The sequence below is a fragment of the Diceros bicornis genome, chromosome 17 (assembly GCF_020826845.1).
Source record: "Diceros bicornis minor isolate mBicDic1 chromosome 17, mDicBic1.mat.cur, whole genome shotgun sequence".
Taxonomy (NCBI): Eukaryota; Metazoa; Chordata; class Mammalia; order Perissodactyla; family Rhinocerotidae; genus Diceros; species Diceros bicornis.
Genome location: NC_080756.1, coordinates 223,297 through 241,748, shown reverse-complemented (window position 1 = coordinate 241,748; position 18,452 = coordinate 223,297). Strand labels below are relative to the sequence as shown.

Below are 18,452 nucleotides of genomic sequence, written 5' to 3'. Positions count from 1 at the left end.
CAGCTCAGGATCTTGAACAAGTTATTTATCCCTTCCGGGGCTCCATTTCCCAATCTGTAAAATAAACATGTAGCCACGTCCTTCAGAGGATCTTCCTGAGGATTAAATGAGTTACCACATGTCAGAAACTCACACCAGCACCTGGAACTTTGGAAACTCTTGGGCAGTGTTAGCTCTGAGCATCTTCTCTCTCGCTTCCTCTATACCATTATTCTTTCCTCAAGTGAAAGGCCTGACAGAACACAAATACGTTAATGGCAGGGCAGTATCTTGCTGTTTTCAAAGTACTTCAACCTGTACTATTGATTTGTTCTTCACAACAGCCCTGCAAGGTCAGCAAAGCAGGCTCTTCTCGTTTAAGGAGAGAGCTGAGAGAGACACCAACTCTGGCCAGTGTATCAACCAAGTAGAATTAGCTGAAGTAGCAGAACCCAGGGCCCTGCCCTCTACTACTGATGCTCCGGTCTGGGAAGCCCCTCCTTTGGCTGAGTCATCCACTGAGTACTTGTTACATGAGGAAGTTCACTGTGTTTGACTGGTTTTGCCCCCACGTTGCTTCACCTCCCTGGGAATTACTTGGCTGTGTGTGGCTTTCCCCACTAATGAGCTGGAGATCTTAGGCAAGTCATTTCACTTTGTATGGGGATAATCAAAGTGTGTCATAAAGGTGACCACAAGGATTAAATGAAATGATTCAGGTAAAGCTGTAAACATGGTGTGTCTGCATAAGAAGTGCTTGATCAATGTTAGCCACGAAAATCAGGAGGTAGAAGGTAGGTAGAAGGCGACACTGTCTTTACATTATGTAGAAGAAGGTGTTATGTACTCCTTGCTAAGAGGTACACAGGAAGGATTTGTCCTCTTGCAATCTGTGAAGATAAGTGAACCAAATTATCATCAGCTTTGATAATATGTGTATCCATTTTTATCACATTCACTGCTTTTCAAAAATGCACACCATATTATTATTCAGGTGTACTTGTGCAGAGGTGTGGGGTCTGGTTTTGTTTTTTTGTTTTTGGTTTGGTTTGGTTTGGTCTTTCAAACCTCTACTATAAACTAAAAATTTCTATTTGCAAACCACTTCATCTGGACTATTTATGTGTAGTAAATGAACTGTATTTCTCTAAAAATTCCATTTATTCAATAAATATAGGATAAAGTGATCAATTACAAGAATAAAATAATTTAAAGGCCTCTTAGAAACAGTATGGATTTTTCAGTTGCCTACTGGTGATCTGTTTTTAAGAATTAGAATCATAGGGGCTGGCCCAGTGGCATAGTGGTTAAGTTCTCGAGCTCCACTTTGGCAGCCCAGGGTTTGCAGGTTCGGATCCTGGGCTCGGACCTACACATGGCTTGTCAAGCTATGCTGTGGTGGCATCCCATATAAAGTAGAGGAAGATGAGCACAGATGTTAGCCCAGGGCCAGTCTTCCTCAGCAAAAAGAGGAGGTTTGGCAACAGATGTTAGCTCAGGGCTAATCTGCCCACAAAAAAAAAAAAAGAATTAGACTCAGGCATGAAAATGTGTTAGTTGACTAGCTGATAACTTTTAAAATATGAGAGAAGGTTTTTTATATATATCTATGTTACTTTATCTATGAGCTTTCTTTTTTAAGCTTTCTGCAAATTACCATGGCTTGTTTTAGATTAGTTATACTATACTATAAATATGTCCAGATGTTTTTGTTGTTCTGTAATTTGTTGAGTTTTGACTGAAGACTTTCTTAGATTTTTTTCCCCCTTGTAGTGATTAATTTCAAAGTCAGTGCTATGTTTTGAATAGTTGTTGGGGTTTTTTTTAGTTGATTAGAAAAGAACCAAAGTGATTCTCTTAGCTATAGAGATAAAGCAGCTCTTAGAAACAGAGGCACAATTTTTAATTTAATTTGTACTCATTTCAGTAAGATAACAGCTAGAACATTGTAGATCACTAACAAAATATAAATAAATTCATTAAGTAAGTTAGTTAAATCAATTAAAGACGTATAACAGTTACATTTCAATAAACACTGGAATCTGCTGCTTAACCCAATAGTGATGTCGCTGCCTGCCCCGTGGGGCTGGGAGGCGGCCCGAGCCGGCCTGTGGGAGCTGTGTCCTCATGGAGGGGAAGGCTTGTTTCCTCGTGATTAGTATGTAACAGATCTTCCCTTTTGTACCTTCTGTTTTTCAGAGATCTATCTTACAACTTGCTAGAAGATTTACCCAGTTTTTCAGTCTGCCAAAAGCTTCAGAAAATGTACGTCTGTGAGAGTCTCTGAGTTGCCCAGCAGAACGCAAGGCCCAAACTCACGTTTCCAGGGTCACTGGTCCTCACCCTGAGGCTCCCTGGGAGATATGTGATGCTCTCCCTTTTGTACACATGGTGTGATCGTATAGGATGGCCATAAAGCTGGAAAACATAGATAATATTATTTTACTATGCATTTACTATAAGTAAAGCATTTACTATGTATTTGCTTTCTTTTTTCTAACTTGGTGTAATAACGAACTGGGTTTGTTTGAGCTTTGGAATTTCTAAACTTACACATCCAGTGAGTGGTGTTATTTTTGAATATGGAGGGACTTGAATTTGTTGGTATGTTTGTTTCACAATAATCATCTTTAGAGGAGGTGCCACATTTGTCATATTTGAGGTACCATTGATGCTACTTACACATGAAACATTTTAGAGTTCTTCTCTTAAAATTGCCCCCTCCACAAAACATCAGCCTTATTGCTATAAAAAATCATACTTCAGTTTTGATCAAAACAATATTAACCATCTATCCTTTCCCACTTAATTTTTCTCTGAATGCCTTTGGGCAATTAAGGGAGAAAAAAAGCAAATCCATCTTTAGAAGGTAAGGATTTGAGGCTCCTGAAGACCCTCAGAGAACACAAGAAAGGCTGAAAGGCAGAGCCAGGAGAGGCGTCCTCAGAGTCTTTGAATGGTGGTGGCATTTGGAATATGGTTTTAGATCCACCCAAAGTAACTAGGTGCTTGAAAGAGAGGCAATACTTATTTAAGTGTGTAAATTGTAATATTCTTTTTTAAACAAAAAATTTTTAACAACAGTCACTTGATAGTTGCAGTCACGTGTCCCTTTGTGTTCAAGTTCTCTGAGGACTAATCTTTGAAACCAGTGACTTTGAAATCAATCTTTGGAACTGTCATTTCAGAGACCTGCGACATAATGAAATCTGTGAAATTAAAGTCGACACTTTCCAGCAGTTGCCTGGCCTCCGATCTCTGTGAGTACTGCCTCCCAGCACCTCCCCACATGGAGCGCTTTCTTTCTCTCTTGGATCTTCTCCTGGTATTTTCTTTTCACTGTATACGTGTATTGTTGGGCCTTTGTGCACATATTTGCTATGAAAAGGCAAATATTTTGCTTGTGATAATTTCCAGGAATAAATTCAAAAGTAGTAAATTTACAGTCTGCTTTCCGCCAGTCAGCAGACATGAAACTTCCATACAGAGGAAGGAAGCCAAGCTGCTGGTCAGCGTACAAAATGTGCTTCTGCCCGCAGCCCGGAATTGGCGGGGCGTTTTCCATGCAAGACGGTGACCATGCCACTCTTCCTGCCCGTGTTCCTTTCCTGGTTAAACAGTGTTTCAGCATGCATCTCAAAGTGCCTGAGAATCACCTGGGGGCTCTAGACTCCATCTGTAGGAGGTGCAGACTCCAGGCCCTCACCCTCACTCCCCAGTGACAATCTCTGGAGCGGGGCCTGAGAACCTGCATTGTAACAAGTACACTATGGCTTGGGCACAGCTGTCCTGGAAAATGCTTGTGTTGCTCAGACAACTAAGATTTGTAAATATTTAATTCCATTTTATGATTTCCATTTTATGAAAACACCATATATTAACCATAAATGAAGAAAGAAAACCTTGGTGACAGATTTTTTTTGTGACAGTTAGAACTTTTCCATCTTGAAACTGAATTTCAATGTAGTTTTGATAAATGATGACTATATATAATGTTTAAATTCTGGTATATTTTGTTAAAAATCGTTTCTTTCCTGAAGTTTTATTTAATACTTGAGACTATACTCTTGTAAAATAATACCATTAATACCTCAAAACATTTTAAATTTACCTTTAAGAATCATCTTCTCCCAAAAATTTAGCTTGAAAACCATCTTGTTCTGAATTGTGTTGCCCTTTCCTTACTTTTGTTTTAAATCAGCTTGTGAAGTTCTTTGACTTTTTTAAATAAATATGAAACAAAAATACATTACCTATTTCATTACCTGCCTTATCACTAGGTTGGAGTTCTGGCTTTTTCCAAAGTCAGTTCTATTTTAAAAGGAAGATATAATTGATAACACTGTATTGTATAATTGAAATTTGCTAAGAGAGCAGAACTTACATGTTCTCACCAAATATAAATATATATGTATAGTATGAAATAAAAAGCTGACCTCTAAAGATACCAAAAGAATAGACACAGACTCTGAAGGCCACATGTCTGAGTCCCCTGAATTCCTCCTGCCCCTGAGACCTCACATCCAGTCACTCACCAAACTCTGCCAACTCCAGTTCATCCACGCTCCTACCACAGGCCCATGACTCACGCACCTGGATCACCATCATCCTCCTCCTAAGCAGTCCTTACACCAGCGGTCTCTACCCATTCGTCTCACCACCATCCTCCTCCTCCTAAGCAGTCCTTACACCAGCGGTCTCTACCCATTCGTCTCACCACCATCCTCCTCCTCCTAAGCAGTCCTTACACCAGCGGTCTCTACCCATTCGTCTCAACACCATCCTCCTCCTCCTAACCAGTCCTTCCACCGTCAGTCTCTACCCATTCATCTCATCACCGTCCTCCTCCTCCTAACCACTCCTTCCACCGTCAGTCTCTACCCATTCATCTCATCACCGTCCTCCTCCTCCTAACCAGTCCTTCCACCATCAGTCTCTACCCATTCATCTCATCACCGTCCTCCTCCTCCTAACCAGTCCTTCCACCATCAGTCTCTACCCATTCATCTCATCACCGTCCTCCTCCTCCTAACCAGTCATTCCACCATCAGTCTCTACCCATTCATCTCATCACTGTCCTCCTCCTCCTAACCAGTCTTTCCACCATCAGTCTCTACCCATTCATTTCATTCTCCAAAGAGAATCTTTCTTAAATAGAAATCTAATCATATTACTTCCCTGCTTCAAACTCTTCTGTTATTCTCCTATTGTCTTCAAGATCCCGACCAAACTTCCCAGCACTGCCCTTCAAACTCTGATTCCAACCTCCTGGTACAGCCTCTTACCGCGTTCCCAGACCCTGTCACATGGGCCACTGTTTCTCCTGGGCCTGTTACTCATTGATTCCTCCGCACTCTTAACTTGCCCCCTCTCCATCCCAAAAGAACAAGATCTCTTGTCTGGAGCCCACTCCATTCTGATGTGCTTTGCACATTCTCTGCTATAGAACTCAACACTCAGCACTGCCGTCAGGTAGACTGTGCCATCCCTGAAAACGATAAGAACTTTTCCATCTTCTTATCTCCAGAGTCTAGTTTAGTGGTCTCTCATTATTTACTTAAGAATTCCAAACAGGTTCTCAGCAAAAGATCAGGGACTCTGAAGTTGGTCTGCTTGGGTTTGAATCCCAGCTCCTGAGATTACTCTGTGCTTCATTCCTTGCAGTAAAATGAGGCTAATGATAATACTTACATCTTAGGTTGTGTTGAGGTTATGAGATAATCCATGTAAAAAAACTCATAACCATACCTGACACATAGTCAATATACAATAGTATCATCATTATTGTTGTTGTTGTCATTATTAGAACAAGTGTGTATCCTTTTAGGGTGTATCAGTGAGGGTCCTGGCAAGGAACAGAATTCACGCCAGATGGTTCAAATGAAGAGACACTTACATAGGTGTTAGCCGGGAGCAAGCAAGGCTGGGTGTTCAGAAATCAGCGACATGACTGGGGCTGAACAGACAAACGGAGGAACTGTGTTCTCAAAACCCAGGAGGAGCTGAGGCACGGACAGGGGATGCCGTGGTTGAGAAAGTGTGCAGCTGCCGCCAGAGACGGGATTCCAGAACAGAGGAGGAGCAGACCACAAGGGCCCAAGCTCTTTCTCCTCTGGGGCTTCCCCTGGGAATTCTGCCAAGAATAGCAGAGAGCCCTGGGGACACAGCGGGTCTGCCGCAGGTGCAGAGCAGGGCAGGAGAGTGGAAATGGCTCCTCCGGGGCTGCTGGGAGGATTCTAGCACACAGGCTCACGAAAAGGAATGGAATGACAGTCCTGTGACATACAAACTCTCCCATATTTACTTAAATCTCAGTCATAGCGTTATAAAACCCATGGCAGGACTTGGCACATTCCTGATAGTCCGTCTGTGAGGCTCACGGGGTACCACGTTCTACTTAAAGCTGTGCAGAGACTTGGACAGGAGGTAGGACTTGCCTCCCTCCCTGGACACGTGTTTTACGAGCAGCTCAGAGAAGACTATCTCCTTGCTCAATTTCGAAACCGCTGTTTGTGGCCTTCCCGCCCCTTCCATGCCATTTCTTCCCCTTGTTAGCTGGAATCTTCTTCTGTTCTGAGATCAATGAAAGGGCAAAATAAAAAGCCTTCCTGTTTCCCCAATTCAGGGAGCCTTTTTAATGAGAATATAAATAATCTATGAATACCACTTGTCCAGGGTAACTCAGGGGGCCCAATATCATAAATAAATCACTTATCTGTGCTAGAAAAAAGTCAACTGTGATCACTTTCAATTTATTGAAATGTCTACATTTTAGTTACCCTGATTAGTTACACATTTTAAAAATAAAAATTTTAAGTTCATTGCTCCCTTTTTGAAATGTGGAAGTTCTTATTCCTGCTAAATTATCTACATTTCATTACTTGTGTGTGTTGAGTGAATTTTTTTCTGCATAAAGTGTAGATTTTCTTTGTTATCAAAGGATTTTATTTCCAACAAACGTTAGCCCCTTTTTAATTCATTTCCCAGTTAAGAATTTAAATGTCCATCTCTTTTACTGAGAATTTTTTTGAAAGCTTCTCTGTGTTTCTCTTGGAGCCTGACATACATAGCAATGTACACAGAGTCTTGCTGAGTTGCATTACATATCCAGGGGTGTTTTATCTCTTAAATTTAGTTGCTTGTCAGAGGAAAAACCTCAGAAGTTCCTGACTCTTTCCACTTCCTCTACCCCCACTCATCTTAGAAATGCCCTAATAAAATTTTACAACCATGTTAAAGTCAACTTTTTAGTAAAAACAGAATAAAAACTAAAATATCCATCTGAATGATTTTTCCTTGATTAATTTAAACAAAGTTGATTTAAGTTTTCTCTTTAGTCTTTTTTTTTTTGTTTTTTGCTGAGGAAGATTAGCCAACTAATCTTAGATTAGTTAGATGAGCTAACATCTGTGCCCATCTTCCTCTATTTTGTATATGGGACGCCACCACAGCATGGCTTGATGAGTGGTACACAGAGTCTGGGATCCAAACCTGAGAACCCTGGACCACCAAAGTGGAGCACGTGAACTTAACCACTACGCCACTGGGCCAGCCCCTTGTCTTTAGTCATTTTATCTACCAGTATCTTTATCTAAAGGATGATTTGATATGCTAATTGTTCGTGTCCTGAATGGAAATTAAATTTTGGTAGAATAATGCATATATATGGTAAAACTTCACACAGTCTTCTTTTTTATATAATCCTCTCACTTGTGTTTCTTTTTTTTTTAATAGAAATTTAGCTTGGAATAAAATTGTCATTATTCATCCCAACGCATTTTCTACTTTGCCATCTCTCAGAAAGCTGTGAGTATTTCAATGCTTGTCTATGGTATGTCTTGTAATAATTGTGGGCCTTCTAATTAATAGAAACGTTGGTTTTGCTGAGGAAGCCTGCAGTGCACAGAATGGCTAGCGCGCAGTGTCCTCCAACAGTAGAGCTGTCAGAGGAGAGAGGAGCCTACCTCCAAGGCCACGAGGGCCCTCACCTGCATAGCTGGAGATCTGGGCGACAGCCGGCTCTGGTTATTGAGACGAGAGTTCCCGTGTTGCTGAGCAGTCAGGAGGAGCGGAGTGAGATGTCAGTCAGTTCTAAAGGGCTTGCACGTTATAGTTCGCCGTCTTGACTGGTAGAAAAGCGTCTTGTCCTTGTTTTCCTCCCCTTTCCACCTCTTGCTCCTTCCTCTCCCCTCTCCCTTGTCTCAGAGAGAAAGAAGAAGTTGGTCAGACAGAAGTTAAGAAGAGAAGGAAGGGAATAAACCCCGACAGCGTCTCCCCCTCACCCCTAACTGAATCCAGTCAGCATCATTTTTCCAATTAGATCTAGCACCTTGCATTTGGTTTTAGATGTCTCCACCTGGCAAAATTAAGCTGAATGTAGAAATTACAGTGTGGATGTGATTAAAACATTTTTCCCCCTGCAATTCTGATTGTAAATAGAAAAGTTGTCAGGAGCTAAAACCAAAATGGTTACTTTTACCAATAAGAGTCAGGACCCTGCTTACAAGTTTTATGGAGCATTTTAATAATCTTTAGGTTGCTTTTTTAATATAAACGTTTTATGCTAACACAGACTAAAAGCCATTGTTGTTTGATGTTTTGCAGGGACCTATCGTCCAACCTCCTGTCGTCCTTTCCCGTAACGGGGTTACATGGTTTAACTCACTTAAAATTAACAGGAAATCATGCCTTACAGGGCTTGATATCATCTGAAAACTTTCCAGAACTCAAGTGAGTTTGTCGTTAAAACTAATAAGATACATTTGTGGTCATGTGAAATAATAGACGTGTTATAGTAGTTTTCAAAATTTATGAGGTCATGGGACTCTTCTGAATTGCATTTCATGCCCTCAAGTCCCCACCCCTGGGGCCTTGTTAGGACAAGCCCTGAGCAGGGATGTGTCCCCCTGAGCACATTTTCCTTCTTTCTCAAAGATGCCTCTCAGAGTCAGAGGGTTCATGGAAAGAGTTTGAAAACCATTGATCCATGGATATAAACTAGGACATGTAATTAAATAACGTTATAACATTATTGGACTCCTGTTTACATTTTTAAATTCATCTAGCTTGTGTGTATGTTCTAATAAAATGTACTGAATTGATATTTATTTGAGGAAGTAATGCTCTTTAAAACCTGTTTTGCTTATTATCAATCAAGAAGTTCCTTGAAAGATGATATATACAAACATATATATATTTTAAACCACAGTACTTTTTACATATTTTTAAAACCATAACCCCAAAAGAGAGTTTGGAAAGTAGAAGAGAGAAAAAAAAATCTAAAAACATCCCCTAAACAACTTTTTATGTTATTTCCTTCCAGACTTTGTTTCCAATGTATCACAGTATGTATACAAACATATCATGTTTTCATCACTTAGCATTCTATCATACCATAAGCATTTTTTAATGGTGCTACAATTTTCCTAGCAGTCATTTTTAACCCTTTTCTTATGAAAATTTTCAAACACAAAAGTAGAGAAAATAATATACACCCATCCTCAGCCTCAGCAATTATCAACATTTCATAGCAATAATTTTTAATAACTCCATTGTTGTTAAAAATAGCACTGTAATGAACATCTTTATGCACATAGTTAATATTTTAGATTATTTATTAAGGCTAAAATCCACAGGCAGAATTATTGAGTGAGAGAAGATGAACACTGTATTTAACAACCTATTTCTTCAAGTGTGTTTTGTTTGGTTTTGTTCATTCAAAGGGTTATAGAAATGCCTTATGCTTACCAATGCTGCGCATTTGGGGCCTGTGAGAACGGCTACAAAATTTCCAGTCCGAGGAATAAGGGTGACAACAGCAGCACAGATGACCTTCATAAGAAGGATGCTGGAATGTTTCAAGTCCAAGGTAAGACCTGCTCTGTCACGGGGTGAAACTGTGTCTGGAAGGGTCTTGAAAAGTTATCAAACAGATCATCTCAACTCCAGACAAGTCCCCGTGTAACCACCCCAGCAAGCCGGGAGTCGATCCCACTGTTTAAAGACTCTAGAGAGGGCCGGCCCCGTGGCTTAGGGGTTAAGTGCGCGCGCTCCACTGCCGGCGGCCCGGGTTCGGATCCCAGGCGCGCACCGATGCACCGCTTCTCCGGCCATGCTGAGGCCGCGTCCCACATACAGCAACTAGAAGGATGTGCAGCTATGACATACAACTATCTACTGGGGCTTTGGGGGAAAAATAAATAAATAAAATCTTTAAAAAAAAAGACTCTAGAGAAAGAGAACTCTCCTTCCAGATTCATTCTAAAACTTCCTCTTTTCTGTAAGTGAATTCCTAATATTTATGTTTATAATTAGATCCCCCTTGGCATATATTGTCCTCAGGAGTAGTTATTAATATTAATATCAGTGTGTCCATACACTTTTAAAAGGGCCCCATCCCTGTGGATCCCTTTTCAAATATGCTTCTGAGCTTTTTTCTCCAGAAGATAGAATCCATTTTTATTCTTATGGCCTGGGGGCAGTGGAGGACATAGGCGTCTTAGGTGCCTCTGTATTTCAGCAGAAGGGCTGCAGAATCCAGCTTCTTATCCAACTAATTCTAAAATGTCCTCCCGTCCTGGCCCCACGGGGGTGTCCGTCAGGAAGGTGAAATGAGATAATGTCTGTGGAGACGGCTTTCCTTGAAGTGGGACCTGACTCAGACAGCAGCGCCTCAGACCACACCTGTGAGGTGGGGCGGTGCTCCAGGCAGCCCCCGTCCTTTCCCTGCCAGCCTTGCAGGTCTGCACAGAGTCTGAACAGACTGGCCTTCCTTCCTTCGGGGCCCAGCCACGTGTTGACTCCTGGTCTGTGTGCACATCGTGGAACGTTTCTCCTGCACACGGTCGGTTTGAGGAGCTGATGTCTTGGCTTTTGGTTTCAGGCGCAGGATGTGTCTTACTCTGGCTCTTGCTTTAGTTTTTGCTCTTCCTGCCTCATCCACCCTAATTTCTACTATATTATTCACTCAAAAAAAACAACAAACCACCAATTCAAGTCATGCTCTGTGCCAGGCACTGTTCTGGGCCCTGGGGGTACACAGGGAACAAGAGGGACGAGGTTCTTCATGGGGTTTATTTCAAGGGCAGTTATTCCCAACCCTGGGCCACATATTGGAATCACATGGAAGCGTTTAAAAAATACTGATTCCCAAGCCCCACACAGACCAATTAAATCAGCACCTTCCTGTGTCAAGTCACAAAACTCCTGTTTCATGGACAACAAGCACCGAGTAGTTGCTTGATTTGTTCTCTTTAAGCAGAATTCTCCAGAAAAGATGGAAACTTGCTCTACCTGATTCTCCCTCTTGTGCTTGGAGAACACAGCCCAGAACATGTGCACTGTAGCTATCCAAGTGTTGGAAAATTGGATGAAGTGGCTCTTCCGCTGAATGGAGAGCCCATAGCCTCTCTCTGATTTAGGTCAGTGCAATTTGGAGCCACCGGGAGCTCCAGGAAACAAGAACAGAATGAGGCACCTTAGATGCTGTGACTGGGAGTCAGGTTCTTGCCTTTCTCCCGGTTCTGCTGGAATGCTATGTCACAGAGCAGCTTGAGGAGAACATCCAAGGTCTACTCTATAATAGACTTGCAAGAAAGCCAGAGCCCAGGGAAAAGTGGGGTGTCTGACCTTCCGTCCCATTGGGACACTTTGTGTCTCGAGGGCAGTCCAGGACTCTCCTCCCTGGGACTTGGTCCCTGAGAAGAGAAGCAGAACTCATCATTCCAGGCCTTCTGGTTCCTGCAGATGAGCGTGATCTTGAAGATTTCCTGCTTGACTTGGAGGAAGACCTGAAAGCCCTTCATCCGGTGCAGTGCTCGCCTTCCCCAGGTGAGGAAGCATCAGAACGGCCTGGGCAGCAGGACCACCACTGACTCAGTGACATTTTGGCTGACCTTCAAAGCAAAATCTGTGCCACCTTTTCAGCTCGTCAGTGTCCCTCCCCATGGGCACCTTTAAAATACAAATGTTCGTTCCCTGGAGTTGGTCTCCATTCATAAATAGGATTTTTGTGGGAGACTTTTGATTCAGATTAATGGAAAGTAAAGAATCAATCATGTAGTTAAAAGCATATATAATTTTTAAAATAATATTAGCAATTTAGCCTGAACTAGTATGCCACCGTCTTGCTTCATGTAATCACTGATTACTGAATCACTGAAAGTGATTTCTTTTAACTCTTCTCTAAATAGGTATTTGGTTAAAGCAAATAATAGTTTATACAGATAAGTAAAAAAATGTCTATATATATTGACTTCACTTAATTTTTTTGTCCCATTCCCAGAAACAGGATGGGCCAGTTGAAAAAAATGACGACTGAGAAGGGTTGATGTTTTATTTTCAACGGTTAGATTGTCCCCTGCTCCCAAACACCAGATGTCAGTCTGAACCTGATGACATGCACCTTCACACTACCCTTCCTTCCTCTCCTGATATTATGGACTGTTTCCCTGGGATTCTCCTTCTCTGCTTACAGGATCTTTTTGAAGCATCCTGAAAAAATATAATGAAAAGCCCAGGAGATCTTATGTGGCCCCAACGCTGCTGTATTTGGGGGACCTTAATCAAGTGGTTTAAGTTCCCCGTCTCCATTATTTGTGTGCACCTGGTGCACTCACCCAGTCAGTGTTGCTGAGGACCTGAGGCGACAAGGACAGTGGCTGAAGGAAGTGGAGCGAGCCGCAAGGGGACTGTGAACCGTGGCTCTTAGTGGCCCCTGTCTCTTGGTGTCCTAATAAGAGAAACAAAAATTTGGCAAAATTTTTGTAATTTGGCAAAAGTTGTAAACCCTAATTTGATACCCAGTCTTCTTCTTCCTTGGACTTCCAGGCCCCTTCAAACTCTGCGAATCCCTGTTGGGTAGCTGGCTGATCAGAACTGGAGTGTGGACCATCGCGGTTTTGGCCGTTACTTGTAATGCCTTGGTGACTTCGACGGTGTTCAGAGCTCCTCTGTGCCTTTCCTCCATAAAACTGCTAATTGGGTTAATAGCTGCCATGAACATGCTCATGGGGGTCTGCAGCGCGGTGCTGGCTGGCGTGGACGCGGTCACCTTCGGCAGCTTTGCTCAGCATGGTGCACGGTGGGAGCAGGGCGTCGGTTGCCAAGTCGTCGGTTTTTTGTCCATTTTTGCTTCGGAATTATCTGTTTTCCTGCTTACTCTGGCAGCCCTGGAGCGTGGGTTCTCTGTGAAATGCTCTGCAAACTTTGAAAGGAAAACCCCCTTTTCCAGCCTGAAAGCCATCATTTTGCTGTGTGCCGCCCTGGCCCTGGCCCTGGCCTCAGTTCCCCTGCTGGGTGGCCGTGAGTACAGCACATCGCCGCTCTGCCTGCCACTGCCCTTCGGGGAGCCCGGCACCACGGGCTACATGGTGACCCTCGTCTTGCTCAACTCCCTCTGCTTCCTCGTGATGACCGTGGCCTACACCTGGCTCTACTGCGGCCTGGACAAGGGCGACCTGGGGAGCGTCTGGGACTGCCCCATGGTGAAGCACGTGGCTCTCGTGCTCTTCACCAACTGTGTCCTCTACTGCCCCGTGGCTTTCTTGCCCTTCTCCTCTTTACTAAACCTCACCTTTGTCAGTCCTGAAGTCATTAAGTTTATCCTTCTGGTGATTGTCCCACTTCCTGCCTGCCTGAACCCCCTTCTGTACATCCTCTTCAATCCCCATTTTAAGGAGGATCTGGGGAGCCTGGGAAAGCACACCTACTTCTGGACAAGATCACAACACCCAAGCCTGATGTCTGTTAACTCGGAGGATGTCGAGAAACGGTCCTGTGACTCCACCCAAGCCCTGGTGACCTTCCCCAGAGCCCGTGCAGCCTGCGACCTGCCTCCCAGCCCCCGGCTCCACCAGCACATCCAGTGACTGAAAGCTGTCGTCATTCGTCTGTGGCATTCGTCCCATGTCTCTAATTAATATGTGAGAGAAAGTTTTCAAAAATCGAAAATCCAAAAATGTGAGATTGAGTACAGCTGAACAGTAACAAAAAGTGCTCGGTTGAAACTTGACTTCTTTTAAAATCTCAGTGTGAAAAGCTGAAAACGTACTGATACTAGAGAGTGAAAAATAAGTCTAAATGCTGCTCGTCAAATTCGTTCAGCTGAGAGATGGATCAGTCACACTATTTAGGTAAGCTAGATTTTAAAAAAGCAGATGGAAATGTTCAAAAAAGATTCTCCATGATTTCATTTCAATTCTTTTTAAGCTCACCAATCTAATGATTTGGGGCAGGGGGACCACTTGCTTACAAAAGGGATTTTAAACCAGAAAACCCCTTAAAAGATGGTTGGAGGTATTAGGAAAACAAGAGTTTTAAGTGGCCTCCGTTACTCGGTAGAGGCTGTGAAGGTGGGAGTTCATTCTAATGACCAGGTGGATGTGTGTTAGTCCTCCCCTACTTTGCCCCGCCAGGTCACCAGTCCCCTGTGAATGGGTAATGTAAGGCACTATTAATTAATTCATAGTCATGTCATTTTTAGAGATGCCGGATTTAATGTTTCAGTACTAGATGGTTCCACCCTCAGTGGAATAAAACTGCTTACAAATATTTAGAAAGGAAAATGAACTTAAACTCTTAAATTGCCATGAAGGCAATCATGAACAGGTGAGCTTTGCCATAGCGAATTCATTTTTAACTCCTTGGTGCCCAGAGCTCAGAAGAAAAGTCCATTGCAGGCAATGGATGCACCTAGAAAAGATGGTCGGCAATCTGGGATTTTTTTTTTCTGGGTGAGAGCACATTTTTCGCAGGAATTCTTATCAGTTGATTCAAACTGATGTGCATCTTAAGGTAATGATCAAATGCAGACACGACATAACTTCTCACACGTGTGTCTCTAGTAGCAACAATGTCTGAAGCCACTTTGGACTCAGCAGACTCGGTAACATGTAACGCTGTTTAGTTAGCGTGGTTTTAGCTGTGTCAACCCACTTGATGTCAGGAACACGACTTCTCTGCTTATTCCTCATTTAATACGTATGTTAGGCATTTGAAGAGGTGAAATTATTAAATACTGAAGGTCAAAGGATGAATTCTAACTTCTGTTTTACTACATTAGCTTCAATGCATCCAAAGCAAAAGACTGTTAGTAGATTTATTTTTGTATAAGCATGTTTATTTTGATCAGATGTTTTAACTTGGAATTGAAAAAAATGCATTTATGAGATGTTTTATAAGATGTGTAAATACAGAACTGTATTTATTACTACAGTAAAGATTCAGTAACACTAAGGACCATGATAATAAACCATGTACAGTGGCATATTCTTCCATATATATTGTGTTTCTCTGCCTATTTTCTTAAAATTCATTAATTGTGTGTAATATATGTAAATGTACAGTACTTGTAAATAGATTCCAAACTTGCTTTTCTATTGGATACAAAATAAAAGAAATTTGTAATGAAATGTGTGACTATAGAACAAAACATTTTCAAGTCTTTCATTGAGTCCTTAGGCAAATATATAGTCTCCTAAATGTTTTTAATTTTTGGTGTGTAAGTACATTTGCTAAGTATTTGTACTTCAATATTTTACATATTTTGGATTTCTGTTAAGAAGCAACTCTTTCACAAGAACAACTGAAAATATCTTTACCAATTCCTGGATTGTTTTAACTACTACTGATAAGCCATTTTGTCATGACATTCGTGAAGTTTATTGTCCCCAGTGATAGTTTGGATTTTTATGGCCAAAACCTACTTCTTTTGCAAGGTAAAAAGAAAAAAAAATCAAAAACACAATTAGAAAGAAATGTATAAATAACTAATCAATCTTAAAATTATTCAACATGAACATGAGTTTTCTATAAATTCCTCATATATAGAAAATATATTTCACAACCATGTCAAAGCCAAGATGTGAGGTTATGTGATTCCCAAGGCACAAAGAAATACACTGTTCCCCTTTAGTTCCCATGCCCAAAACATAAGAAATAAAATGATTTTTCTAAACACCTTGTGCCAGACCCTCTGAGCTTCAGCCATGATTCCTGCTCTCCCCATACACGTTGTAAAATGAAACCATCGGGTATTGGTTGGAGACCCAGCATTATTGCTAAGATCCACCCCTATTTACTGAGAACTCCCAGGGTCCCTGGCACTGAGTTTCCCACCCATGCGTCAGATACCGCCCCAGTTTTCAACCTAACGGAGTTAACAGGTATCCCATGGCTCGGTTTGTCTTCAGCTGAAACCAGGGCTATAACAATCTCACTCCTCCTAGCCCAGGCAGGAGAGACAAAGTTGCCTCTAGAGCAATGGATCTCAGTCTTTCTTCTCAGCATACTGGCTCTGCGTGGCCAGAGTCAGGAACAAGTTCTGGCAGCCCACCCTTTTCTCTCCCACTCAAGAAAACACGTGTCAGTGATATAATTAAAAAAAAAAAAATCCACTCTAATTTATTTCTTTAAAAACCCACAAGCTCTAGTACTTTATTAGCAAAACCTTGTTATAAGACACCTCACACCAAACACTGCTCAATTAAGTGTCTAATAAATGCCTTTCCACTATAATACCGTAAATTAGAATGACTGGAATTATATCCACAAATAAATCTACAATGAGGAGGAGAAAAGATATAATAAACCATTGACAGACTGAACAACAGCAAAAACAAGAAACAAATCAAAAGAACATCAACTGGTAGGCTAAGAGTAAGTGGTTGGCAATGTCATGTTTTCAAAAATGGATTCATTCATTCAACAAATATTGACTACATGCACAGTGTTCCATGCACGGGATGTCAAAACAAGGTCTGGAATTTGCATTCCTGTGGAGGAGAGATGCACAAGAAGCAAATACGAACAAGGAGATGTCTGACAGAAACGTGAAGGAAGGGAGTGGAGCTGGGGAGATGGACAGGAGGGGCTGGTCACTGTAGACACAGCTCAAGAAAGGCCTCTGGAAGGCACCTCTTCTCTCAGATCTTACTCAAGAAGGAGCTACCCTTGCTGTAGCATTCAAGCACTTACATCAGTAAACTCATCATTTTTAGTCCCTCTATTCACATGTCACCTGTCTTGAGTACATTTTAATATAAAAATATATTAGGTGGCTGTTATTGCACATAATTTTTTCTCACAACTGTTACTGGAGAAAATCATTCTTATATGAAATACAAAACATCTTTTCCTCTCATTTTGGCCAAAAATAGAAAAACAAGGTAGTAAAAGATAATAAATTAGCAACACCCTGTTCGTTTAGAACCAGGAAAGCTCTGAAAAAATAACAATGTCTTGCTTTTTTGTTAATCTTATCATTACATTTAGCCCAGGGGCCCATAGAATAGGACTTATTCTAGGAGAATAAGTCCTAGATACAGAGATCTGCTCATTGTGATCACACTGGCTCCGCTGATATGCTTCAGCATTTGGAAATTTTATTTTACAGTTTGTTACTGAGCAACGGCTTGCCACTCGATGCACGCAGAAGCCGACACCGTGGCACACTGGTCTTTGAGGGAAGAAAGGCTTTATTGCACAGTCGATCAGCAAGGAGACAGGTCAGGCTCTCAAATCTGTCTCACCATCCAAGGTTTGGGGTAAGGTTTAAGGGATCAGGGAGGGCCGGCAGGTATGTGGAAGGGCTGGCAGGATGAGTTTCAATTGGCCGATCAACATTTTCTCTTCCATGCATGCTCCAGGGTGGCGCGCAGCCCCTGAAAAATAACTTTAACATTCTGTTGTTACGATGGGGTCAGTTATGGGAGGTTACCAGGAAAAGCACAGTAAACAAGGGTATGGTTGTTAGGCAGATTTAAGTCATTGCCTTCTCCATTGGTAAGTTTCTAGAGATTGAGTCAACCGCCTCCAGGCACAGAGATGGAGGCACCCTTACAAATGGAGATTTCTCTTGTAAAAATATACATTTCCCTTACAAAAGGGTAACTTCTACTAGGTTTTCAGAGCTTTCCCCATGGCTGCTGTTTTTTAATAATCATCAGCTCAAAATAGCCCATATGCCTAAGAGGCATATTTTGGGGTGGCAAATTCTGTTCCTGGTCCTGTGGTTTCAAGTTCAACTATGTAGGTAAAAGAAAATATCTCTCTCCAGGCCACTAAACACTGACAGTTTTCTCTCTCAGCTCACAGAGGCCCTAAAATGCAGTTAGCTTACGGTAGCTTTTCCTTGCAGGTGGAGTGGTCAGGGGCTCTGTAACAATACCCCTGTCTCCATGTCCTCTTACAGACAATTCTAAAGATGTTGAACTCAGAGTCTACACTGACTGATTCATCTCACTGTCACCCAGCCCTAAGAGACCAGTGACCTGCATGTGGGTCCTTTTGCCCAGAGCCGCTCGTGCCAATAGAACGAGACCAGGTTCAGAATAGCAGAGCAGAAACTTTGCTCATTGATGAATGAATGGAGCAGGCAGAGCACGTGCTCTAAACACCTTCTCCCCAAAGGGAAGGTGAGCAGGTTCTTATCGGATGTGAAGGGGGAGGGGTCTCCACGTCTGATCGGGGTGGGG

The 18,452-nt window shown here is 42.1% G+C and overlaps 1 protein-coding gene across 2 annotated transcripts in view; it reads left to right on the top strand.

The window, feature by feature from the left end:
• The window catches only part of LGR5 (leucine rich repeat containing G protein-coupled receptor 5), a 120,027-nt gene extending 104,671 nt beyond the window's left edge, over positions 1 to 15,356 (top strand). Inside the window, exons 12-18 of one of the 2 annotated variants that reach the window (XM_058557627.1) lie at positions 2,179 to 2,244; positions 3,168 to 3,239; positions 7,714 to 7,785; positions 8,584 to 8,709; positions 9,702 to 9,847; positions 11,725 to 11,808; positions 12,808 to 15,356. In XM_058557627.1, the coding sequence (XP_058413610.1) occupies positions 2,179 to 2,244; positions 3,168 to 3,239; positions 7,714 to 7,785; positions 8,584 to 8,709; positions 9,702 to 9,847; positions 11,725 to 11,808; positions 12,808 to 13,847 (1,606 nt within the window). In that variant the 3' untranslated portion in view covers positions 13,848 to 15,356. The remainder of the gene's footprint in view (positions 1 to 2,178; positions 2,245 to 3,167; positions 3,240 to 7,713; positions 7,786 to 8,583; positions 8,710 to 9,701; positions 9,848 to 11,724; positions 11,809 to 12,807) is intronic. The other variant, XM_058557628.1, reaches the window with a different exon arrangement.
• The last annotated feature ends 3,096 nt before the right edge of the window (positions 15,357 to 18,452 follow it).